Source organism: Scyliorhinus torazame, chromosome 6 (genome assembly GCF_047496885.1).
Source record: "Scyliorhinus torazame isolate Kashiwa2021f chromosome 6, sScyTor2.1, whole genome shotgun sequence".
NCBI lineage: Eukaryota > Metazoa > Chordata > Chondrichthyes > Carcharhiniformes > Scyliorhinidae > Scyliorhinus > Scyliorhinus torazame.
Genome location: NC_092712.1, coordinates 160819543 through 160847481, shown reverse-complemented (window position 1 = coordinate 160847481; position 27939 = coordinate 160819543). Strand labels below are relative to the sequence as shown.

The window sequence follows — 27939 nt, the reverse complement described above, 5'->3', positions numbered from 1 at the left end:
GTAGCAGAATCGGTCCAGGTGCGGCGGCAGTTTTGCTGTCGTGGAACTCCACGAATTCCACGTTGGTGTCAACACTTAGACTCAGAAGTGGAAAATCCAGCATAGTCTCATTGCTGCAAAATTGAGCCCGCACTGAATGCCATCTTGATGCGTGTGTAGATGTGTAGGGTATGCACTGGATGTATGCAGAATAGATGATCATGGTATAGCACTGATGTGGCCATTTTCACCCTCATTGCTCCAGCTCTCATCTCATCATGTCACAAAGTTCATCAGATGTTCAGCAGCAGGGGGATCCCTTCCACCGGGGCTTCTTAAAATTCTCATCAACAAATGGAGTTTAGTTACGGGCGGCATGGTAGCACAGTGGTTAGCACTGTTGCTTCACAGCACAAGGTCCCATGTTCGATTCACGGCTTGGGTCATTGTCTGTGCGCAATCTGCACCGGTTTCCTCCCACAATTCCTGAAAGACGTGCTGTTAGGTAATTTGGACATTCTGAATGCTCCCTCTATGTACCCAAACAGGTGCCGGATTGTGGCAACCAGGGGATTTCCACAGTAACCTCATTGCAGTGTTAATGTAAGCCTACTTGTGACAATAAAGATTATTATTATCATTGAGTCAGATTACCTTTCTGGTCCCGAATATACCCTTCAAAAGTTATCCTTTTGCTCTTCTTGTGTTCATAAAATATCTTCTGTTTTTCCTTGATTTACTTACCACTTTGTTTTAATGCCCACTCTTTGTTTACCTAGTTTCCTTTTAATTCCACCCCTATGCTTTCTATACTTGTGATGTCTCAGAGAATACATCCCTGCTGGTAAAGTGTCACGTGATGAGTAGTGATGTCAGCAGTGTTTGCATGGCCTTTACAGTTCTCCATCTTCCAAGGTTTCGAGTAGCCAAGTTCCAGAACGCCGAATTCAACCCAAATAAAATAGACATCCATCTGAGAGATGTCTTACTGAATTGTATAAAAATGTATAAAGGTGCTTTTTATTCCATTCCCCTTGCAATAAATTGCCTTCCTAATCACTTGCTGTATCTGCATACTAACGTTTGTGATTCATGTACCAGGACATCCAGATCCTTCTGCACCACTATGTCCTGCAATTTCTCTTTATTTATATTGTACACTACTTTTCTGGTCTTGCTGCCAATGTGAGCAAGTTCACATTTTCCCACAGCATATTCCATCTGGCAAATTTATGCCCACTGACTTAACTTGTCTATATCCATTTGTAGACTCTTTACCTCCTTTTGACAACTTACTTATCGTTGTGTCAACAGTAAATTTTGCCAGCCCACTTTCAGTTCCTCTATCTCAGTCATTGATATAGATTGTAAATAATTGAGGTCCCAGCGCTGATCTCTGCGGCACTCTGCTGTTTACAGCTTTCCAGCCCCAAAAGACCCATTTTCCCCCACTCTCTGCTTCCTGTTAGCTAAGCAATCCTTTATCCATGCTAATAAGTTACTTCCTACACCATGTGCTCTTACGTTGTGTCGTGACCTTTCATGTGGAACTATATCAAATGCCTTTTGCAAATCCAATCATGTCACACGTACAGGTTCCCCTTTATCTTCCTTGCGTGTTCCTCCCTCAAAGAGTTTAATAAATTAGTTAAACACCATTTCCTTTCATAAAGCCACAATGATTCTGCCTGATTCTATTACGATCTTTTAAGTAGCTTGTACTAAGTAACCTTAATGATGGATTCTAGTAATTTCCCAATGACAGATGTTAGGCTAACCAGAGTAAAGTTTCCAGCTTTTGTCTCCATCCTTTCCTGAATAAAGGTATTACTATTTCTATTTTCCAATGGACTGGAACCCTTCCAGAATTTAGGGAATTGTGAAAGATTATAACCAAGGCATCTACGATCTCTGCAACCACTTCATTTAAGACCTTAAGATACAGGTCTTGGGGGCTTGTCCTGAAGACTTGTCAGTCTTTAGGTCTATTCGTTTTTCCAACGCCTTTTCCTGGTGATGGTGATTGTTTTAATTTCCTCTCTCTCTTTAACCTTTCAATTTTCAAGTATCTTTGAAATTGAATGTCTCACCTTTTTTGACAGAATATATTTGTTCTGAACACTTTACATCTTGTCCTTGAGTGCCTCCCACTGCTCTGATGCTCATTCACCTTCAAGTAGCTGTTTCAAGTCTACTTTTGTTAAAGCGCATCTCAGCTTCGTAAAATTAGCCTTTCACCAATTGAGAACATTTACTCTTGATCCACCTTCATCCTTTTCCATAACAATGTTAAATGTAACTAAATCGCGATCACGGTCACAAAAGTGCTCTCCCACTGATCCACCTTCCACTTACCCAGCTTCATTCCCTAATACAAAGTTCAGAACTGTCCCTGCCTTTTTGAGCTTGCTGAATACTGACTAAAAGTATTCTCCTGAATGCATTTTAAGAATCCTGTACTCTCAATACCTATTGCTTTGATTCTATCGCAGTTATGATTAGGGTAGTTAAAATCCTCTCCTATTGTTTATGCACTTCTCAACACATTTTCAACATAGTTCCTGTTCTATCTCAAACAGAGAACAAAGAAAATTACAGCACAGGAACAGGCCCTTCGGCCCTCCCAGCCTACGCCGATCCAGATCCTTTATGTAAACCTGTCACCTATTTTCCAAGGATCTACTGCCCTCTGTTCCCCTCCCGTTCATATATATGTCTAGATGCATCTTAAATGATGCTCTCGTGCCCGCCTCTACCACTTCTGCTGGCAAAGCATTCCAGGCACCCACCACCCTCTGCGTAAAAAGCTTTCCACGCACCTCTCCCTTAAACTTTCCCCCTCTCACCTTCAAATCGTGACCCCTTGTAATTGACACCCCCACTCTTGGAAAAAGCTTGTTGCTATCCACCCTGTCCATACCTCTCATAATTTTGTAGACCTCAATCAGGTCCCCCCTCAACCTCCGTCTTTCCAACGAAAACAATCCTAATCTACTCAACCTTTCTTCATAGCTAGTACCCTCCATACCAGGCAACATCCTGGTGAACCTCCTCTGCACCCTCTCTAAAGCATCCACATCCTTCTGGTAATGTGGCGACCAGAACTGCACGCAGAATTCCAAATGTGGCCTAACCAAAGTCCTATACAACTGTAACATGACCTGCCGACTCTTGTACTCAATTCCCCGTCCGATGAAGGCAAGCATGCTGTATGCCTTCTTGACCACTCTATCGACCTGCATTGCCACCTTCAGGGTACAATGGACCTGAACTCCCAGCTCTCTCTGTACATCAATTTTCCCCAGGACTCTTCCATTGACCGTATAGTCCGTATATCTCCACCTGAGATTTTGGAGTTTTATTGTATACCCCAGTGTGATTGCCCCATTTTGTTCTTAATTTCAACACAAATGGTCTCACTTGATGATCCTAGTACCATATTGTTCCAACTCACAGCTTTAATTGTTTCTTTAATCAAAGTTGTGACTCATCCCCTCCTTTTTTATCCACCTCGCTACCTTGTCTGAAAACACTAACCAGGAATGTTGAACTGTCACTCTTACCCTTCTTTAAGCCGTGTTTAATATTTCTTTAATAATCTTTATTGTTACAAGTAGGCTTACATTAACACTGCAATTAATTTACCGTGAAAAGCCCCTGGTCGCCACATTCTGGCTCCGGTTCGGGTCCACCGAGAGAGAATTCAGAATGTCCAAATTACCTAACAAGCACATCTTTCGGGATTTGTGGGAGGAAACCAGAAACCTGGGACCCTGGTGCTGTGAAGCAACAGTGCTAACCACTGGCTACTGTGCCACATATTAGCTCTGATATCATATTTCCAACTACCCATCTATGTCTTCAGCTCATCTGTCTTATTCACTAAGCTCCTTACAGTGAAGCATTCCCACTAAGCACTGTAAATTCTTTTTACTGTCTATTTGCTAATCTTCCATTTCAAGCTTTGTTTATTTCCTTTCTGTATAGGAACCATGGAATAGGAGTTTAGCAGCTCAAGTCTGTTCTGTCACTCAATGATTCATGGCTGATCTTTGACCTAACGCCATCATACCTTTAGATAATAGCAGCATTCCGTGAGCCTGTTGTGGTATTATCGGGTATTGCAGTACCCGAGAGGCTGAAGTCCATTGGTTAAACCTAGGAGATTACCATTGGCTGTATAGTATGTAGCTCCGCCCTGACAGGCGGGGTATAAGAACCGGTGCCGTCCCAGCAGCCCTCATTCTGTACCGAAGCTGCTGGGGAACAGTTCTAGTCTATTAAAGCCTTCAGTTATGTTCCAACCTCGTTTTAATAGTTATTGATCGTGCATCAATTTAATAGACTACAACTTAAGCTGAAAGGATGGATCTCCGAATGAAGCCAGAGCGTCTGCAACTCAGCCCCCAGGCAGAGAACTCGGCGGCAATTTTCAAGCACTGGCTGGCGTGTTTCAAAGGCTACCTTGAGACGGCCGGAGGCACACCCTCGGGGAACAGAAACAGCATCTCCTGCACTCAAGGGTAAGCCCTGGGATCTCATCGAGGAGGCGGAGGACTTTGATGCAGCAATCAAACTTTTAAAAGGACATTATATCCGCCCTGTAAATCAGGTCTATGCACGTCACCTGCTTGCAACAAGACGGCAAAGCCCCGGGGAATCGTTGGAGGAGTTCTACCGCGCGCTACTGGTGCTGGGCAGAAACTGTGGCTGCCCGCAAGTTTCGGGGAGCGAGCACACGGAACCCCTAATCCGGGATGCCTTCGTAGCAGGTATGAGCTCCTCAGAGACACCCTGGGACTTAGGGAGGCACGGGCCTTGGCGGGGTCCATGGACGTTGCCTGCAGGAATGCACAATCCTAGGTGCCCGACCGCGTGGCGGCCCCCTGGGCAGCATGGCATCCCGCAGCGGCAGCCCCACAGACTTTCCCCGTGTCCCCGCAGGCCTGCGCTGTAAGACGGCCCGCTAACTCCGTCGGGCCCCGCTGTTTCTTCTGCGGGCTGGCAAAGCACCCCCGCCAGCACTGCCCGGCCCGCACCTCCACCTGCAAAGGGTGCGGCAAGAAGGGCCATTTTGTGGGGGTCTGCCAGGCACGAGCGGTGGCCGCGGTCTCCAGCAGCGACTCCGGACTGCCGCAGCGACCTTCTCTTCGGGCCCCAGGCGGCCAGCAGTCACCGCCACCCCCCTATCCTAGGGCCACGTGCGGCCCACGGACGCCGCCATCTTGTTCCTCGGACACCACGCTGGACGGATGGGCGCCGCCATTTTGTCCATCCCCGACCACCATGTGCGACCCATGGGAGACGCCATCTTGGATGGGGCCCCTGGACCCCAGCACGGCCGACTACACACTGCCCGATCAAAATCCGCAACTACTGCATCTGGCCTCAGTGACTCTGGACCAAAATTGACCTCGTACACTCTCAACAGCAACGACGACAGTCTTCATCAATGGCCACGAGACGTCCTGCCTGATCGACTCTGGGAGCATGGAGAGCTTTATACACCCCGACACGGTAAGGCGCTGTTCACTTGTTGCCCACCCTGTAAATCAAAGAATCTCCCTGGCCTCCGGTTCACACTCAGTGGAGCTAAAGGGGCACTGCCTAGCAAACCTCACGGTCCAAGGCAGGAAATTCAACAATTTCCGCCTTTATGTCCTGCCGCACCTCTGCGCGGCTACACTCCTGGAGTTGGATTTCCAATGTAATTTGCAAAGTCTAACCTTCAAATACGGCGGCTCTATACCCCCCCTTATAAGGTCTTCTCCATGGTGGATCTCAAGTCCGCCTAACATCAGCTACCCCTCCATACTAGTGACCGCAAATACACTGCCTTTGAAGCAACTGGGCGGCTCTATCATTTTTTAAGGGTTCCCTTTGGTGTCACTAACAGGGTCTCGGTCTTCCAACGCGAGATGGACCGAATGGTTGACCGGTACGGTTTACGGGAAACATTTCCGTATCTCGATAATGTCACCATCTGCGGCCACAACCAGCAGGACCACGACAACAACTTCCGAAAATTTCTCCAGACCGGTAAAATCCTTAACTTAACTTAACGTATAATAAGGATAAATGCGTGTTTAGCACCGACCGGCTAGCCATTCTCGGCTACTAGTGCGAAATGGAGTTATAGGCCCCGACCCTGAACGCATGCGCCCCCTCATGGAGTTCCCCCTCCCTCACTGCCACAAGGTCCTGAAGCGCTGCCTCGGGTTTTTCAGTTATTACGACCAGTGGGTCCCTAACTACGCAGACAAAGCCCGTCCCCTAATCCAGTCCACAACCTTGCCCCTGTCGACGGAGGCCCGCCAGGCCTTCAGCCGCATCAAAGCAGACATTGCAAAGGCCACGATGCGCGCCCTCGACGAGTCCCTCCCCTCCCAGGTCGAGAACGATGCGTCCGACGTAGCTCTGGCCGCCACCCTCAACCAAGCGGGCAGACCCGTGGCCTTCTTCTCCCGCACCCTCCATGCTTCCGAAATTTGCCATTTCTCGGTCGAAAAGGAGGCACAAGCCATAGTAGACGCTGTGCGACATTGGAGGCATTACCTGGCCAGCAGTAGATTCACTCTCCCCATTGACCAACGGTCGGTTTAGTTCATGTTTGATAATGCACAGCAGGGCAAGATAAAAAATGACAAGATCTTGCGGTGGAGGATAGAACTCTCCACCTACAACTATGAGATCTTGTATCGTCCCGGGAAGCTAAACGAGCCTCCTGATGCCCTGTCCCTCGGCACGTGTGCCACCGCACAAGTGGACCGCCTCCGAGCCCTCCACGAGGACCTCCGCCACCCAGGGGTCACTCGCTTTTTCCACTTTATTAAGACCAGCAATCTGCCCTACTCCATCGAGGAGGTCAGGACAGTCACCAGGGACTGCCAAATCTACGCGGAGTGCAAACCGCACTTCTACCGGCCAGAGAGGGCGCACCTGATAAAGGCTTCCCCTCCCTTTTGAACGCCTCAGCATGGACTTCAAAGACCCCCTCGCCTCCACCGATCGCAACACGTACTTCCTGAACGTGATTGACGAGTACTCCCGGTTCCCATTCGCCATCCCCTGCCCAGACGTGACCGCAACCACCGTCATCAAGGCCCTCCATGGTATCTTTACACTGTTCGGTTTCCCCGCGTACATACACAGTGATAGGGGGTACTCCTTTATGAGCGACGAACTGCGTCAATTCCTGCTCAGCAAGGGCATCGCCTCAAGCAGGACGACCAGTTACAAACCCCGGGGAAATGGGCAGGTAGAGCGGGAGAACGGAACGGTCTGGAAGACCGTCCTACTGGCCCTACGGTCCAGGAACCTCCCAGTCTCCCACTGGCAAGAAGTCCACGCCATCCGGTCACGGCTCTGTACAGCCACCAACCAGACACCTCACGAACATTTCCTTGTTTTCCCCAGGAAGTCCTCCTCCGGGACCTCTCTCCCGACTTGGCTAGCAACACCCGGACCCATCCTACTCCGAAAACACGTGCGGGCGCACAACTCAGACCCGTTGGTCGAGAGGGTCCACCTGCTGCACGCTAACCCCCAGTACGCCTACGTGGCATTCCCTGACGGCCGGCAGGATTCAGCCTCCCTACGGGACCTGGCGCTCGCCGGAACCCCACGCGCACCCGAACCACCACACCCCCCCCCCCCCCTCCCCCCCCTCCCTCCACAGCACCTCACAGGAGTGTCAGTTCTCCCGCCGCCCCTGCCTAGGCCCTCCCACCCACCGACGCCCCCTACAGGCGCCACCCTCTCAGGTCAACCATTTGCCCCACCAGCGCCATCTAGGGGTGACGAAGCTGCCATGGAGGCCAAAGCCACGCTCCCGGAGTCGCAGATGCCCGGACCCCCACCGGAATCACCACCAAGGCTCAGATGATCCAGGAGGACGACCAGGCCACCCGACCGACTGATCGCTTCAGTATAACTGATCTGTAACTGTAAATAAACACTGACTGTATATATCTTCCACGATTGTAAATATTCTCTACACCCTGTAAGGAGGTATCACGGTACCTCCATATCTGATCATACCATGTTGAATGCAATTGTAACCACTGGCCACCACCCCCGCCGGACTCTTTTTTAATAGGGGGTGAATGTGGTATTTTCAGGTATTGCAGTACCCGAGAGGCTGAAGCCCATTGGTTAAACCTAGTCTGCATCGGTCGTGCATCACCTGTTAGATGATTTTCTGTATCTGCAATGCAAAGCGTTATTTTGCATTTCCACTGTTGTAGTGTTTTGCCGTTACGAACATACCCAGTTCTATCCTTTTTAGGGCCAAAGTGGATATACTCACATTTGCCAACATTGAAATTCATTTGCCACAGTTTTGTCCATTCACTTAATCTATCAATGGAAGGTATAATTGGAGGACAAGGGGGTTGATGGTGATAGAGCTGCTGGAATTTTGAGCCTCGAAGTCGGCGAACCTGGAGTCACTGAGGTTCGCCCTGGCATGCCAGCTTTGTATGACCCTAGCCGCATCCTGTCGAGCCTGCTCCTCGGGATCCTCCTGAATGGCCTCTTCATCCGATGATGGCTCATGTTCGCCCTCCACCATCATGTCGCGGCACACAGCAGGCCAGCACGAAGTGCGAGGCCCTCTGGGGGCTATTGTAAAACCCCACCAGAGGAGCCCAGACAGCAGAACCACATCTTTAACAGCCTGGTGCACCACTCAATGATGCTCCTAGTTGCTGGGTGGACTTCATTGTAACGGTTCTCCGCCTCAGTCCGAGGCCTTTGCACAGACGTCATGGCCGTCGGGGCGGGCCGGGAGACTCGCAATGGTTTTGACGCCTGGTGTGAATCCCATTTTTGGCCTGAGGCCCCATTCAGCGGGGAGAGGCCCTGAAGAATCTTGGCCAATATCTCTTTGTATTCTTCTGCTTCTGCTTACATGGTTTAAACTATCACCTATCACCTGTCAACAACAAATTTGTACGTGTGCTATTTTATTCCATTGTCTTAGTCATGAATAAAATGGTGTATGTTTGAGGCTCCAACACATATCCCTGCAGCTCACCACTAATCACATCCTGCATGTTCGAGTACCGGTCTATTACCCAGAGCATCTGTCTCCTGCCACTCAGCCAATTCTCCAACCAGGCTGACAATTTCCCTTCACTTCTATGAAATGCAGCTTTAGCTAATTTCTTTTATGAGGGATTTTTCTCAAATGCCTTCTGGAAATAAGTTCCATAGGTATTTCTCTGCCCAATACTTTAGCCTTCTCTTCAAATTGTCAGGCATAACCTACTCCATTTTGGTTCTCTCTGATCATCTGAAAATTCTCAAGGTGTTTGATCACCCTATCCTTAATTTATATTCCAGAAATTCCTGACAACAATTGTTTTGCTAACTATCCTTAATGTTCACATCCCCTACCAAACTAGTTTAAACTTTCCCAAGAGAAGATGAGGTTCAGGTGCCTGGACCACTCTGGAGGGGCCCTCCAGTATTGCGCTGAGAGGGCCGCCCACATTGTCCTCCACAACATTTTGCAGCAGAGGGGCAATGTGCTGGAGGAGCAGATTGATCATCAGTTCTCGTACAATGAGGAGAATGCGGGGGAGGACGAGGATGGGTAGGACATGGGGCCTGGCAGGCACCGGAGGTCATACAACATGTGTGCCTAGGCCAAAGCGCAGGGGACACTCTAATTGCCTCCAGGTTCACTGACTAGGGGGGTGACTGGCCAGGGGAATGGACACCGTGTCCCAGCTCCACACATCCCCACCCACCCCCACCCCTGGCAACACCCTCTGTGATTCCCACCTAATAATAATAATCTTTATTAGTGTCACAAGTAGGCTTACATTAACACTGCAATGAAGTTACTGTGAAAAGCCCCTAGTCGCCACACTCTGGCGCCTGTTTGGGTACACAGAGGGACAATTCAGAATGTCCAAATTACCTAACAGCGCGTCTTTCAGGACTTGTGGGAGGAAACCGGAGGACACCCAAGCAGACATGGGGAGAACGTGCAGACTCCGCACAGACAGTGACCCAAGCGGGGAATCGAACCTGGGTGTGGGAGCGGGTAGAGGCGGCATCTTGTAAGGGCACGTGTCTGAAGGCTTTGTTCACAGCACCTCTGCCATTCTCACCGGCTCAGTACTCCATGAGCCTGGTGGTAGTGGCAGCCCTGACGGTGTGGGGGCAGTGGAGGCAGCACATGGGACTGGAGGGGGCGTCGGTGTGGTCACCGATCAGTGACAACCATGGTTCACTCCGGGGGGGAGCTGGACTGAGGCTTTAGGAGGTGGCAGCGGGCAGGGATCGAGAGATTCAGTGGTCTTCCTATTGAGGAGGGTTTCCCAAGTTTGGTGGAGCTCGAGGAGGAGTTTGAGTTGCCAGGTGGGAATGGGTTCCGGTACTTGCAAGTGCGCAATTTTGTTCGGAGGCAGGTCCCGGGCTTCCCTCGCCTCCCACTAAGGGGGCTACAGGACAAGGTGATGTCAAAATCAGGGGCTGGGGAGGGGAAGGTCTCGGAAATATATAAGGAACTGATAGAGTGGGAAGGGGTTCCAATAAGGGAGGTGAAGAGGACGTGGGAGGGAAAGTTGGGAGGGGAACAGGAGCTTGGGTTATGGGAGGTGGCTCTGCGGAGAGTGAACGTGTCCTCGTCATGTGCCAGGCTCAGCCTGATCTAATTGAAGGTGGTCCACAGGGCTCACATGACTGTGGCCCGGATGAGCAGGTTTTTTGAGGAGGTGGAAGACAGGTGTGGGCGGTGTGGGGGAAGGCCTGCGAACCATGTGCATATGTTCTGGGCGTGTCCGACGCTGAGGGGATTTCGGCAGGGATTCGCCGGATGCCATGTCAGAGATCCTGGAAGGGAGGGTGACTCCGAGTCCCGAGGTGGCAATATTTGGAGTGTCGGAAGATCCAGGAGGGGAGAGAGGCCGACGTTTTGGCCTTTGCCTCCCTGATGGCTCGGAGACGGATTCTGTTGGGGCGGATAGACTCGGAGCCTCCAAAGTCGGGGGTTTGCGTCAGCGACATGGCGGGGTTTCTCAGGTTGTAGAAAATCAAATTCGCCTTAAGGAATTCGTTACAGGGGTTGGCTCGGAGGTGGCAGCCTTTCATCGACTTGGTCAAGGAAAATTAGGCCGTCAGCGGGGATGGGGTGGGGGAAAGTGGGGAGGTATGGAAATGACAATTAAGGGTACGAAAACCAATGAAGGGAGAACCGTGAGAAAGAGTAGTTACACGGACCATGATAGTTAGGGTTTATGTTTGGCAGCAGATGGTTATGATATTGTGGTTTTTTTTGTATTTGTTGGATCTCTTTGTTTAAATATGTTAAAATTATAAATGCCTTAATCAAATATTTTCTGTAAAAAAATCTGGTCCTATTTGTAAAGCAGCAAGAAAATGCAAATGTAGCCTACTTCCCTGAATTAAGCTTTGCTTCATTTAACTGTCCTAATAATTCAAGTTTTCCCACCAGCTTCCCAACGGTAATATTTACATTGTCACATAATTGGCCAATTCATTTTTCTTTTAAATAAAAAATAACTTTGTATTATCAGGATTAAACTGTGCTATCCAGTTTGTCTGAGCTTCTATTCATTTGTAAAGTGGAATAATTGTTGAAATCAATGTTTCTATTCTCTTTCCAGAAAAAGCTACAAAATACTGTGATGAAACCGGGAACTGGTTTAAGCATCCAGTAACCAATCAAACTTGGTCCAACTATACATTTTGCAATATATTTACAAATTATAAAATAAAGGTAGGTCTCACACATCTTTAACTCAGCCCTGGTAGGTGGAATTTAAGGCCCCCACCACTCTTCGCACTACCCCGGAAGTGAGTTCAGAGGCAGCGGAATGCTGAATGACCAGCTGGGGGGCGTTGGGTGCTGGTCCAGCTGCTTTCCCACCTCCCCCTGATTAAGTCCAGGTGGGTAAGCTTGCAGGTTGGGACACCTTCCATCCTGGAGCCCAAATGAGGCCCTGAAGAGGCCACTTAAGAACCATTTAAGGACCTCATCTCACAGCTGCTGGTGTAAAAGCAGCATTGGGGATGGGATTCACTGTGTAGGGAGACCACCAAGAAAACTGGGGGGGGGTTCTCTTGTTCAAGGGCATTTTGTGCCCATTCTAGGAACCCAGCATTGAGAGGCGGGGGGGTGCGTTGAGGCCTACAGGAACCCCCTGCTGTCAAACTCCCTCCGCTCTCGGGGCCGACACTCCCCTCCCTGCTAGTGGGATCCCGCTCAGTTGCCTGTCCCCCGAGGATCCATTGGCGATCGTTTCTGCAAGGCAGTGGCCACTGTTCCAGCTCTGATTGGCTAGCCATTCTTGGGGAGCAGGATATCCACCTTGCAATTGCCGGTCTCAGAATTTACTGAACCTGGAGGATCCAGAAACCCTGGCCAATGAGGAACTTTGTTCCGTCAAGTTCCCGGGATCCGGTAGGCTGGGTGTGGGGGGGCGGGGGTTTATCAGATTTCATTGCGGATGATGGACCCTCACTGCCCACATTAAATTCCTCCCCACATGTCTGAAATGTTTGGTGCTTGGCACTTTGGCTATTCATGAAGGCCCCTCTTCTCAGCCTTGCCCCTCGCCTGAGATGTGGTGATCCTCAGGTTAAATCACCACCAGTCAGCTCTCCCTCTCAAAGGGGAAAGCAGCCTTTGGACATCTGGGACTATGGCAAACCATTTAAGGGCCTCAAAGAAGGCTGTCCAGTACCCAACAAGTCTGGAGCAAGACCAGAACATGTGGGCATGGTTGTCCGGGCCTCCTTGGTCCAGAACCTGCTCATTCGGGTTCTGGTCAAGTGGGCTCTATGTACCACTTTTAGCTGCGTTAGGTTGAGCCTTGCACATGTGGAGGTAGAGTTGACCCTGTGCAGTGCTTCGCCCCAGAATCCCCACCCTATTTCAAATCCCAAGTCTTCCTCCCATTTCCTCCTTGTGTCGGCCCTCTCCAGCAGTCATTCGTACATGTCGCGACAGTTCCCTCTGCCCAGGATGCCTGCGCAGCATTTTATAGTTGCTGTATTCAACTGCACAAGAAATACAATTCCAACAAACATGAATTTATTATACTTTCCCAAGATTATCACTGGCTTCCCCCAAATGAAACTTTTTTTATAGCATTAAATAAGGGTAAATTTCCAAACAGCACTCTTCCCATATGAACTTTTAAGATACTTGTAATAAATTTCTGCACTTTTAAAATGACCTGGTGCTCTGTTCAAAGTGAATGGGTTGACACCAGCACAGAGAGGAAGTCAGTACAACTGCAGTAAATCATTCAGTAAAGCTGGTTGGAGATGCATTCCACAATGCTAGACAGTGTTATGATTGAAGTCTTAACAGAGTCATTGAAGCCGACATTGAATAGAAAATTCACTTTGACCAGCAATTTTCACAGTTCTTAATGAGATTTGATTCAGTGACTAATTTGAGGAATTAGCAGGCAATGATTTTTTTGGCAGTTACATTAAAACACCATGCACCTTCTCTTTATCTCACAGAGAACTATGTCAAGTTTTGCATCGACTGAAAATTATGATGAAATTACAACTGAACCATCATCTGTTGAGACTGCAGAAAATCTAATAAGGCAAAAGATAATGAATGCACAGTTTAAGTGTTATGAAAAAATGGTCAGGGATGCTTCATATAATAAACCAGGTAAGAGACAAGTTGGTAGCACTTGCATTCTTTAATAACATGATTGATTAAATTGCACCTTCCCTTCCATATTAGCCGATATTGTTAATTTTTCTATTTCTTCAGGTACTTCCTCTTCTTCAATTCTATCATCATCAATCTCTCCTCCAAAAAAGACTTCTGACCCCATCGTCCGTGCAAATTACTGTCCCATCTCAAAATCCCTTTCCTTTCCAAATTCCTTGGGAGGGATTTTGCCCCTCAGTGCACTAAGCGAGGCGGCGGGTGTGATAAACTTTGTTTATCCCGCTGGCTGCAATGGTGAGTTTTCATGCCGTACCATCCACTTCCCACTGCCATTCATTATATTTGCACAGGAACAAGTTGGATCGCATGCGAGTGGTTTCCGATTTGCCTACCCCGCTGTGAGCTCATTGATTCTTCACTCTGGGCACCATATTTAAACACCGCCTATGCACAACTTTGTCAATGTCTGCAGGGGATTCAGTGGTGTAGTGGTATTGTCATTCCACTAGTAATCCAGAGAGCCAGAGTCATTCTCTGGGCACCTGGGTTCGAATCCCGCATTGCAGATGGTGCAATTAGAATTCAATTGAAAAACCTGGAACCAACAATCTAAATGGTGACCATGAAACCATTGTCGATTATCGGAATAACTCATCTGGTTCACTAATGTCCTTTAGGGAAGGAAATCTGTTGTCCTTACATAGTCTGGCCTACATGTGACTCCAGGTTCACAGCAATATTGTTGAGTGGTAAATGCCCTCAGGGGTGGACAATAAATGCTGGCCCAGCCAGCACATGACATGAACGAATAAAAAAAAAGCACAGGACTGTTTCTCGGAAGTCACGGCTCTGAATAGAAATCATGCTGTACAAATATCCACTGACTCCTTACTGGATGCAGTCAAGGCCTACCATGATGTCCTCTACCCCCATTATTGCTGAAGGTGGTCCACCAACCTCACCACTCCACTTGGCGGTGGCAGACGGTGGTAGTGATGGTCAGTGTCAAAGCAGTACAGAAGAGGCTAGCCAACCAGTGCAGAAAGAGGATGAAGGATCTCACCTGTGCCACCAGGGTAAGTCAAACATCTCATTGCACTCATAATCCCATCAGGCAATCACTGGCCTCTTACTCACTGCCAGCTCAAGAGACATAACCACTTACTCTCTCTCACACATTCCCACATCTCTATCTGTGCGCATCTCCTCTGGAGCTTGTGCCCCCATTCCGTGCCTGGCTCCACTCAGCACTCAAACAAGTCAGGCATCCTTATGATCTGTCCTGCCATGTGGTCTGCTCACATGCTCCATCTGTCTTTATACAGGACAAACTCACGCACAATCACAGGCAGAGGTTCAGATCAGGGTTAGACTGCCAGAACACAAGGTCCTCACTAACTTCGAGAACAGAGCCATCAAACTGGTCGGAGAAGTTGCTGATTATCCCTGCGGTGATGGTAAGGTTAGTGGCACATAGCCACTAACACCAACTCATCCCTCAGAAAATCATTCTGTGAGTGCATTGTTCTGTTTTAGAGTCACCTGCTGTGCACTAATTATCTCTACTTTCTTTCAGAGGCACCTCTGTCAAGCAGCCGATGGCCTCAACCAGCCAGGCTCTTGATTCAAGACCTTACAACACCACAGATAAGTAATCAGAGGACGGCACCATTGAAGACTCATCACAGTGCTCACCCACACCCTCCAGTAGTGCAGAGACACACACCTTGGTGGGGCTTAGTTCTAGAGCAGGCTTGACGTCTTAATCTGGTGTGGACAACACACAATCTGGGCCACAGCAGGCAGAGGCAGGGACATGAAATGAAATGAATGAAAATTGCTTATTGTCACAAGTAGGCTTCAAATGAAAAGCCCCTAGTCGCCACATTCCGGCGCCTGTTTGGGGAGGCTGGTACGGGAATTGAACCGTGTTGCTGGCCTGCCTTGGTCTGCTTTAAAAGCCAGCGATTTAGCCTTGTGCTAAACCAGCCCCTGACATCCAAGGTGGCCTGTACTTGGAGGACTGCTGGAGGCCAGGAATCTGCTGAGTCTGAGTCAGATGAGGAGCCTCTGAACTCTGTAACCAGCTGCTAGAGCTGCAGCAACTACAGGAATATCAGTAAGGGGTGGCAGCCTGGAACAATCAGAGGGGCACCAGAAGGGCAATCATACCTGGGCCGAAAGCGCAACGGGGCCTCAAATGTAGACAATAGGTTTTGCTGTTCCGTATTATACACCAGGCAGCGTTTGCGCAGCCTGTCCTACTGGTGTGTGAAGGAGGGTGTAAGTACATGCATGTGCTAAGGCAGCAGAGCTGGCACATGGTTGAAGTTGTCATACTATTCATTCACAGTAACTCTATATCATGGATAGTTTTTCAGTATAAAGCACTGAGAATGAAAGCACACTTCTCTGGATTGCAAGCCCAAGGAATTGCTTGAAGAAATATTTGAGCTTGGCCTCCCTCTCTGGAGTGTTTCTTAATATCACAATTGCATCACGTATTTTTGTCAGTTTGCCTGCATCAGTGGCTTCAGGTGAGCGTATTTTCAATGTGTTGAAACAGGTAAAGAACTGTCACCGTTCAACTATGGGACAAGAGTGACAGCATGGTGGTGCAGTGGTTAGCACTGCTGCCTCACAGCACTGAGGTCCCAGGTTCGATTCCGGCTCTGGGTCACTGACCGTGTGGAGTTTACACATTCTCCCCGTGTTTGCGTGGGTTTCGCCCCCACAACCCAAAGATGTGCAGGGTAGGTGGATTGGCCGTGCTAAATTGCCGCTTAACTGGAAAATAATGAATTGGACACTCTCAATTAATTTTAAAAAAACTATGGGACAAAAGCATTTGAATGGTCTCGACATGCTTAATATCAACTGTGATATTGCACGAAGGCTAGATTTTTCTCAATAATTAGTGCATTTGCACAGAAAAAGGCTAGAAATGCATTTGTTAAATTTTTAAAAATTCAATTTAATGGGCACAATCTAATTCCCTCATCACACCTGACTCGGGTGGCAGTGCATCCTGGGCACTCTGGCAGTGCCACTTGTGTGCCACCTCAACAATGTCAGGGTGCCCAGGTAGCACTGACAGGCTGGAAAGGACAGTGCCAGGTTGGCAGTACTCAGCTGCCCAGGTGGCATCTTGCCCATGCCGGGGATCGGGCCAGGTATGTCCTGCATTATGAGGTAGGGTGTGGGGGGCTCAAGGACCCCCTAATTAGTAAGTTGAGTCATTGGTGGTTCCGGAGGACACAGTGGGGGCCCGGGGGCACCGCAATCTCTTCCTGCACTGTCGAGCTGAGCTCTTTAGTGCAGGAATTGAGCCTAAGTGCGGCCTCAGTGGGGCGTTGCTTGACAATGCCCAGAAATGAAGCAGAGTTCTGTTTAATAGCGAGGTCGATCTCGGTGCTGCAAGCGCCGGGAAATACCCGGCTAAGCGCACCCAAATTGGTATTCTGGTTTCATTTCCGTTAAATTGTGGCCAATGTCTCACTTTCTTTGGTGCCCTATTTTGTTTTCATGTATCCGCATTTCTTTATTATGGCTAGGGATCTCAAAAACTAGAAGTGGGCCCTACCTCTCGGGACCTCTGAGAAGGCCTGATGTCAGCTGCACTTCTCAGTTTGCAATGGCCAAAACGAGTGCAGCTGCTCCACAACAGGATGCCCAAAACAAGCCAGGGTCCACCAGAGGACCCCCGCCAAAGACATCACAGGCAACAGGGCATAGCAGTCAGCAGGCTGCCAAAATCTCCACTACAGATATCATGGATGCACCCAGATGTAGCGTAGGGTTGGAACAGTTAAAACATTTAGGAGCACAACGATGGCACAGGTGTTCACAACATAGAACATAGATCTGTACAATATAAATAGAATCGCAGCCATTTCACGCCTCCTCTTGTGTATGCCTCCTCTTTATGATGAACTGTGTTGTTGTCAATCAGGTGTGATATCATTGTCCCTTCCCCCACTGTTCTCAGATGTCGCTACCATGGGGCTCTCATCTATGCCGTATGTGTCAATATATCACAGTATAGGCCCATTTTTAGGTCATTCTTGACATCAGTGATGCCTTGACATTAATTAGTGTGTTTGTGGAAGGAACCTTGTTCACTTGGTTTGCAGGGTCATGTGATGTTTATTCTTGTCTGTGTAAGATTGAAGCAGAGATGTTCTATCCCGTTTACATTCTTAAAAGTAGTGTACAAGGAGAGATATGTTTAAGCATGCAGAAGTATTTCCATATGCTGTCTGTCTCTTAGCAAGGTTTTCATGCTATGAGCTCATGCCTCAAGTTATGTACACTCCTATCTGCCAACTACACTTCTGACACTATGAGTGTACATCTACCCCTCCTATTTCACATTTACATACTGTTCCGGGGTGACATTTTCCGAAAGTAGTGTTAGCTTTCACAAAACCATTGGTAACTCCTTGCTTTATCTCGCCACCACATTTCTCAACTCTTCCACTGGCCTTAAACTATCAGACTGCCTATCTGACATCCAGTGTAAACCAGCAGAATCTTTCTCAAAGAAACTATTGGAAAGATGGAAGCGATTGTCATTGGTCCCTGTTACAAAAATCTGGCTGTCAACTACATCCATTTTCCTGAGAACGGTATGAGGCTCACTCAGGCTGTTTGCAACCTTGGTAAACTTGAGGTCATCCAAATTGCTGCTATTTATGTCCTTACTCTCACGAAGTTTCTTTCACAAATCATCCCTGAGCTCACTGACCAACACTGGCTCCTGCTTAAACAGCACCTCAATTTTAATATTCCCATTCTTCTTTTCAGATGCCACCATAACTCACCCCACCTCTATCTCTGTAAACTTCCACAGACTCACAACCCTCTGAGATATCTGTGCTTCTCTAATTTTAGTCTCTTGAACATTCACAATTTTAATTGCTTCACCATGTGTGTCTGTGCCTTCAGCTGCCAAAGAAATAAGTCCTGGAATTCTCTTTTGCTCATCTGTCTCAATATTTTCTTATGTGGCTGTGTCAAATTTACTCTGTAACGCTCCAGTGATGCAGCTTGGGATGATTTATTTCATTAAAGGTACTTTATAAATACAAATTGTTGTTATGAATAACACTAGATATTCGCCTTTTGTTTCTGACATTCCAGGTCTATACTGTAACAGAACCTGGGATGGATGGTTATGCTGGGATGATACACCAGCTGGAACACTAAGCTTGCAGAGCTGCCCAAACCACTTTAATGACTTTGATGAAACTGGTAAGAAAGTTACATCTTTGTCCTATTACAATTCCTGAGGATGCTACGGCTGTTCTATTCCCATGAAATATTTATTATGAAAGAAATTCTAGACAAAATACTAATCTCATTGCTGCCCATTGAATCCATGCTGAATGTCATCTTCAGCAGGCGCAGACGTGCAAGATCCGCATCTCGTGGTCACAGATCACTTGAACGTTCATGGAGTGGTACCCCTTCTGGTTGGTGAACAGCAGCCTGTTATCCACCGGTAGGAGCAGGGCGATATGCACCCCATCGATTATCCCCTGGACCCGGGGCATCCCGTCAACAGCAGCGAACCCTGCTGCCCAGGCACCCTGGTGGGCGCGGTCTACTGGGTACTGGATGTACCGGTCCGCCACGGCATACAGGGCGTCCATCACGGCACGGATGCACCTGTGCGCCGAAGTCTGGGCAATGCCGGACAGATCCCCACTCGGCATGGAACGACCCCGTCGCATAGAAGCTGAGGGCCACCGTCACGTTGACAGCCACCGGTAGCGGGTGTCGTCCCCCAATTCCCATCCGGTGCCAGGTGTGCCATCATGTGGCAGATGTGTCGCACAGTCTCACTGCTCATCCGCAGTCCCCTCCTGCATGGCCAGTCCGGTATGTCCTCATAGGTTGCGGTATACGGGTGGCCTCATCTGTCGCTTCCTTGGCACCACCTCCTCCTCGGCTTGTCGGGTGGGCGGCCCTCCAGCCTGAGCAGTTGGCACCTGCCCCTCTGCAACCTGCTCTTCTGCTGCAGTCTCCGTCTCTTTTCTGAGCCGCCCCTGCTCACGCTGCCACAGGGCTGCATGCAGGGCAGCGGCTGCCGCCGTGGCGGCCAACATTGCTGGTTGCTGACCAAACATGATTATCTGCAGGGGCTGAGGGGAAAACATGTCATCATGGTGCATACACCCGTGCACAACCAGGTAACATGGGCTACATGGTGGGCCCGGTTGTCACCGCGCGCCCAGTAATGATATGGATATATGTACTAACCGGCATACTGATGTTCCATGACTACGTCTATGGATTATCCACTTTCACTGGAGAGACGGGTCATAGACCATATTATTCAGAAGGATTTCAACAACATGACTCCAAAGAATTCTAATGAAGCTCCGAAGATATGATTTTCATCTCACCTAGACACCTGGAAAAGATCTGATCACAGTAGATGTACTATCTCGCTCAATCACTTCGCAAAGAGAACCACTTGAATTTGCACAACATATTGAATCTCAGGTACCGCTATGTGCAGACAATCTTCCAGCATCGGATGAAAAAATCAACTTAATTTGAGAGGAGACTAAAAAGGATGCATTGCTACAGCGTGTCATTCACCATATCAATAATGGGTGGCCAAAAGGGAATATCCTCAGTTCACAACGTTCATGCATATTTGACGATAATAGATGGTCTACTTCTGAGACTCGACAGGATAGTCATTCCACTGTGTCTCAGGCCCATGATACTTAACAGATTCATGCGGGACACCTCGGAATTGAAAAGTGTAAGCGATGGGCTAGACAAGCGGTCTGCTGGCCAGGCATAAACAGGGACATCACTGACATGGTGTTGGGATATGAGACGTGTCAAAAGTTCCAGTGTGCAAAGTGCAAGGAGGCTCAACAGCAGCACGAGTTGGAAACCTCTCCTTGGGCCAAAGTAGGTATTGACCTATTTCATTCCAATGGTCGTGACTACGTGCTCATTATCAACTACTATTCAAACTATCCAGAGGTATTGAAGTTACCTGATCTGACCTCCAAATCTGTAATAAAAGCAAGCAAAGAAACCTTTTTCCAACATGGAATACCAACCATTGTCATGACAGCCAGACCGCGTTTCCACAGCAACGACTGGGCCCAGTTTGCAAGCTTCTGCAGCAATTTTAAACACAAGACATCAAGTCCACATTACCCACAGTCGAACGGGAAGATAGAAAAAGGGAATACACATCGTAAAACATCTAATTAATAAAGCTCTGGATTCTGCTTCCGACATCCATCGTGCGCTGCTATCCTATCGAGCAACTCCTTTATCAACAGGTCTGTCACCGGATCACATGCTAATGAATCGGGATCTGAGAACAACGATACATCTTCCAAATCCAGATCATCTGCCAGTGATACAGAAAATGCAACAGCTACGTAATCGTCAAAGATTATACTATGACATGCATACAACCACTCTGGACTCATTATCTCCAGATGACACCGTTAGGATCAAGATACCTGATGGAAGTTGATGTGCTCCTGCCAGAATCATAAGACAAGCAGCACCAAGATCATATATAATCAAGACAGCTGAAGGTAACATCTTACATAGAAATCGTAGAGCGCTTCAAAAAATATAACCACAGAAATTTTTTCCAGACTTGCAACTCAACGAAACTATCTTTCAAGATACGCTAACCAACAACGAAAGTACCAATGACATGCAAAGAACTGTCAAGACATCAGTATCACCACCTCATCCACGAAGAATGTAGCCACCTGGGTTGGCCACTTCCCGACTTTAAAATGGAGATCGGCAAAGAATGCAGGGAAATTCAGTCAACGCAGGGAAAACAAGCAGGTGCAAAGTTTCCTGTGTATCAGAACTTGCAGGAACCCAGACAGCACTGAAACTAACAACCATCTGCATATTAATGAGAAATCCCCGGGAACAATTGGAAACAGTTACGGTAAACAAGGCCAAGCCAGACTCCTCGGCGCCAGCAGGAGCCAAGACAAAGGAAGGCCAACGGACACTTAGGAACTGCCCAGTGATCAGGGAACCGCTCCAGTATTGGAGAAATCGATCCAAGTGATCAGAACGTAATACAATCGCTTGGAACCAGATACGGGGTCCGCCCAAAAGGGCGCGAAGCCCCTGGGGATTATAAAATAGAGTCCCCAAGTTCAATTCGTCCTTCTTGGCAGGGTCTCTCAGCAGCTCGAAACAACCCTTGACCGTGACCTGCCTAGTAGCTGCATCAACCAAGTAAGTCTCCAGTCAACGCACGCTACGAGATAGGCGCTCCTAGCTATCAGTCTATACCAGCTTTGAAGCCTGCAGACTCAGAATTGAAAGAAAGGCCATTTGTTACCCTGATCTGGTGGGCCAGTTCCAAAGCTAAGTATAGGCCTTTTAGTGTTAGAGATAGTAGAGTTTTATGCATGAGTAGTGATTGACTGTGTATAATAAATGTGTTTTGATTTGAAACTTACTAACTGGTGTATTGAGTTATTGATCAGCACTTGAACTTGAACCTCGTGGTGGTATCAGAAAGATACCTGGCGACTCTAGAGCAAAGGTTATAGAAACAGAGCAAATTAAGTAAAGACACAACGAGCAACATTTAAGAGCCAACCAAGAGTTTGCAACAAGAAGATCATTGAGACGATGAAAGAAATCTAACAGACTGAACTTGTAAATACTTAACAGTCAATTTGTGTAATGGTTACTCATTTTGCTCTGTACAAAGTTATACATATTACGCTTTTGTTTTAATATTGTTATACATTTTTCCTTTGTTAAAACAAGAAAGAAATGTAAAAACAAAAGGGGGATGTAATGTTATGTATATATGTAGATAACTAAAGGATTAATTATAACATCTAACTGTAACACTACCTCTAGAGGGCACCACTCAATCCCACTATAAGTATCAGCTCCTAGATGATCTTGGTCTCTTTCCAACCAGAAGTGACGAGACAGCAGTAGTGTATGAGAGATAGATCACAGCATAGTTAGAACGCATAGTTTTGAATCAGTTAATACATGAATATTTAATTACTTGATTACAAGTGATCGTTCTTTGGAGTGTCAAACTCAATTATAATTGATCGTTACTTCATAAAATTAGTTTGCTTTAAGTTGAAAACTCAGGCTTCTTCAGGCATTGGAATGACTATCCTGTAGAGTCTCGCACCATCAGACCTTCTGGATAAACAGCAACTAGTGACGAAATATATTACTAAACCAGTAATATAACACGCACTGGCCATCCATGCCCCCCCACCCCCGCACCCCAGCCCTGTCGGTGCCCCCGCTCCTGGCGTCCGTCCCTGTTGCCAGGTCCACCGTTTGATGGCAAAGCCCTCACTAGGGGCTGTCATCGGTGGGTCCCTGGGTAGCCCCCCGGTGGGTGTCGCTGGTTGAGTGGGGTGGCCGGCGAGGAGGAGGACACCCACCCATACGGCCATTGTCTCAGGGGCTCCCCAGCTGTTTGGCCTAGCCCCCATCCCCTTCCCCGCCCCTCCGCCGCCCCGCGTCCGGCCCCCCACCCCTCCCCACTCCCTCCCCTCAGAAAGCACGACCGCTGTCTGATACAAGAGCCCGCAGTCCTCCCACGCCACCTCCCACCTCCTCTCGCAGCCACCTCAGCCGGCTTCACGATTTTTTAAAGGATGTTAGAAACACGCCATGGGAAATCGGCCCATCCGAGGTGCAGAATCGCTGAAGCCACGGAGGATTGGTCGTCGGGGCAGATAATGAGATGCATACTGTAATTCCGGGCCGCATGGCGCGTGCCGTGATTTTGTCAAGTTGGGGGGTTCGGAGAATGCCGTTTCAGCGCAGAACCGGCGTCAACCCAATTTTGGTGTCAGAGCCGATTCTCCAGCCCCCTTTCTTTCCTCCAAATTCTCCATTGAAGAGTACCCGGTATTATTCCAAGCTCAAAGCTGTTTGTTTTCAAATTCCAATATATTGTATTTAATATTAAAAGTGGAGAAGCTTTGAGTTTTGCAAGAACAATCATGTGCTCCTGAGTCTCAATACCCATTGGGCGGGATTCGCCGACCCCCTGCCGGGTCAGAGAATCCTCGGTGGGAGGCGCGAATACTTTATCCCCCTAAAGTCCCCCACCCTCTCTTTGTTTCTCTTGCCAGAACAAAGTAATTGCATTAACAACTTAAACATCCATCCATTCTCCTTCACTTATGCTAACTTAATTCTCACTTAAACCAAATTAGAATACAACTTTAACAACCAACAACTTTAAAACAACGTGCAGGATCAGACTACAGAGGGTTAACCAATTTAGTTCAGTGACACACACACTAGGGGCGGGATTCTCCGACCCCCCACCGGGCCAGAGAATCACCAGTGGGCGGCGTGAATCCCACCCCGCCGCCGGCTGCCGGATTCTCCGGCGCCGGTTTTTCGGCGGGGGCGGGAATCGTGTTGTTCCAGTCTTTCCCTCCGCGCCGGCCCCTGTAATGGTCCACCATGGCCAGCGCGGAAACAACCCCCCTGCGCTGTAATCCTGCCATAACACGCTGGTGCTCCCGTGCATGCGCCAACTCGCGCCGGTCGGCGGAGGCCCTTCGGAGGATTCCGCACCTTCCGGGCGGCCCGACGCCGGAGCGGTTCACGCCACTCCTCGGCGCCGGTACGGCCCTCCCCGCCGGATAGCGGAGAATACCGGCCTAGACAGTGACTTGCAGACACAAAAGGAAAATCGAATGGGACAGTTCAATAAAGTACAGAAACTTACTCACACGCAGGTTTTCGTTTTCACACAGCATTTTAGCTTTCCTGTGTGTCGCACAACTTACTTTTTCCTAAACACTTTCTTCATCCCCAAACTTCCTTTTGCCTCTTTCACCTTCTCCTTGGACACAAAAAATAACTACAGCTGCATAACTGATCAGTTCAAATGCTCACTCGACCTTCAACTCTTTTTGCTCTTCTTTGCCGAGTGAATGTCAAATAGTCCTCGAAGAGAACTCACACCTCAGAATCTGGACAGATAGTGCATACACTCAACAATGCCATTGCTCAGCCTGCATAGCTTTTATTGGAAAGTTAAAAAACCCTAGGGGTGGAATTTTCCAAAAATAGCACACAGTGCTGGATCAGGCAAGAAAAGCAGTGTGAAATTCACCAGTTTCACAGATGCCTTTTCCAGCCAGATCAAACGGCACTCTACAATTTCATAGTGCTGGTTAGGACCACACAGCGAGCTGTGGGGAACCTGCCGGCAAAGTCAGGATTCTGAGATCAGGATGTTATTTTTGAAGGGCGACTCGATCGCAAAGTGGAGCTAAAGGCCCCCCTTCCTCGGAATCGGGACACTTGACAGACAAAGGGAACACCCTCAACTTTCCAACTCAGAGGGTCAACCACCTCTGTGGTTGGATCACCTCCCCACCTCCCAAACACCATGCAGGCATCAGGGTACCCTTCTCCCCACCTTACCCCCATCCTCACCAGCATCAGGACACCCCCCCATTTTAAGTCTTCACACTCACATTGCTATACAGGTCCCTCCCCCATAATCGCCAACCCCCCCCCCCCCCCCCCACACACACACCTCCCAACATAATGGGGACACCACTGATGGGGTTCCTTAGAGCCCTGCCCCTGGCCCCTCCTCTGGTCCCACCCCTGGAACTTCTAACCTTACAGTGCCAACCTGCTGGCAATCAATAGTACTGCCTCTGATGACTCTGAAAACAATGGCGTTAAGCCGTTTTTGAATATTAAAATGCATTTCAATTCATGGCAATCAGGTTCACACCCATACCCCATTACTTTGCTGGCCAGGTTGGGGAGGTCTCAAACTGAGATCTCACTGCCTCAAATCCCATTATGGCCCTCCCGTGTGAATTAACGGCCATAACGGGATTTTCTTCCACGGCGAACAGGTCCAGAAAATTGAGGCCTAAATTTTTCATCTTTTCTCTGATATTAGTCCCACATTTCTGACCCAAATTGTACCTCATATTTTAAATGGCATCTTATTCACTGGCCTGGTGGCTTTAGACCAGCTCTCCTCTTACGGGTTCTCTTCTATGAATCTAAAAAGCTGATCAGACTAATTAGATGAAGCTTCTCCTCAATTTCACAAATAATCATTCAGTTTTAGCCTTTAAGAACATCTGATCCATGTTGGTGTCACTGTAAGTTTAGGGATTTTGCAGTACAAAGTCCAATTATTTTAAATATATAAGTTCCGAATTCTTAATTTCTAACAATGTGGTCCTCAGTTGTGCCTGACCTAACAAGGTATAAATAGTTAGTTTTTATAACTTCAGTAGAATTTATTAAGCAATGTGTTATTTATATCCAACAAAAACAGTGAAGACACTATGGATGATTCTCATCCCTCAAGGTCCTAGGATTCCTTAAGTACTGCCAGCACAGGCAATTACTTTATTCCTTTGACTCTGAAGTGATGATATGTTAAACTATGTCTCAAAAGAATTATATCACAGATGCTATTGTAAAATTGTGCCACCAAAGACTTTCCAACTTTTATCCCAACTTCTGCCTGTTCTTTATCCCTTATTTAGAAATAGTCCATATTAACCTCTCTCAATGGTTTATGGTGAGGGCCATCTAGTATCACCCCACTTGTGTAGTTAGAGTGATGTAAACTGAAGACAAATTTCCATCATGTACTCCCTGGGTCTTGAAGGTACATTCAGCTGTGAACAAATGACACATCCTTGTAGGTACAGATAAGTTATAAACAATGTTACACCCCTTTACCAATTACACAACCCATTGTAAACACTCACATCATATTTTAATCCAAGCCCCAAGGATACTAAAGACACAAAAGACAGGTGTTCATAACACTTCCTACCATAATGTCAGGAAAGTAAAGTTTTATCCATAACAGATGTTCTGCCCGACAGATATGGTTAATCATTAAAGCCTAATACTACATGGCTTTGTTTAAAAATACAGGCTACATTCCTCGGGACCACAAGCCCAGATGGTATTCCCAAATGCCCATTGAACTGGGCATGAATGCCAAAATGGGAGTCTCGCTGGGCGTCAAATCCATTGCACGTCTCCCGGCCAGTTCGACCTGGCCCGATCAGGTTCTCGGCCAGAGCGGAAAATAACCTGATTACAGCTGATCTACAGGCATTTAAATATAATTACTGGGTTTAAGGCTGGATGTTCTGCCCTCTCAGTATGCACCCACCCTCCCAGCTGGAAGTCTCACAAGTGCCAATCTCTTCTGGTCCCGACAAACGGGGACCAGGCGCTGTGTACTCTGAGGTGGGTGGGAAAGGAGCACCCTCCAGGGTGTTGAAGGGGGTCCTTCAGGGTAGGTGGGGGGTAGTGGGGGGCTCAGGCTGGGCTGGAGGGGCTCTGGCCGGGGGTCTTTCCCAGAATGTAGACCATGTGAATGGTCTTCACTCTGTATCTTTGAAAATCATTAAACTGTCTTTCAGCATGTGAATTTCAACCATCTGTCAGGTGAAGTTGAAAGCCTTCCCTTTGATGTGATGGAAACATTTGAAGTGCTTTCTTCAGTCAATTTCATTCCCCTTTAACATTTCAAGCCTCTTGGCATGCTGAGAAGCATAAAAGCTTTCCAATGCATTGTTTACATTCAATTTCATGGTCCATTACCGTTTACAAGCCTTTTGATTGACAGGTACATGCTATTTCAAAGCAGGGTTTAGCTTTCATTGTTTTAATAGCTCTTTTTTGACCATTAATTCTGGAATGCTGTTTCTTTGTTCTAATGATTTTCCTCGAAAGACCAGGTAGGGAGGTAGCACTCAGACACACTTCCTGGTCTTTTCGGGAAGCTCTTCAAGAATACATGAACAGCATCTTTAAAATAAAACTGCTATTAGAAACAACACCTGCACAAAAGAGGAAGCACTTCAGAGTTAGTAGATCATGAAGCAATATAAAAAGAAACAAAGTTAATTGCTCCTTTGAAATACCTTGGACCTATGAATAAAGAGGCTTGTAAACGGCAATGGACTGTGAAATTGAATGTAAGCAATGCAATTCAAAGCTTTCCAGCATCTCAGCTAGTCCAGAGACTTGAAAAAGTTAAAGTGGAATTAAATTGAGTGTGGAAAAAGAACATCAAAGGTTTCCAATGCATCAAAAGAGAGACTTTCACCTTTATCTGACAGATCATTGATATTGACATGCTGGGAGAGACATCAAAGGATTCCAACATGTCAGAGAGATTATAGTTAAAATTGACATGCAGAAAGACAATATAATGATTTTCAAAGCTACAGAGAGAACATTTGCCACACGGC

At 47.8% G+C, this 27939-nt stretch overlaps 1 protein-coding gene across 1 annotated transcript in view; it reads left to right on the top strand.

Moving 5' to 3' along the window:
* Window positions 1–27939, top strand: part of calcr (calcitonin receptor) — a 546460-nt gene that overhangs the window by 261710 nt on the left and 256811 nt on the right. The window contains exons 5-7 of the mRNA XM_072509015.1: window positions 11619–11731; window positions 13489–13648; window positions 18797–18907. Coding sequence (XP_072365116.1) covers window positions 11619–11731; window positions 13489–13648; window positions 18797–18907 — 384 coding nt within the window. The remainder of the gene's footprint in view (window positions 1–11618; window positions 11732–13488; window positions 13649–18796; window positions 18908–27939) is intronic.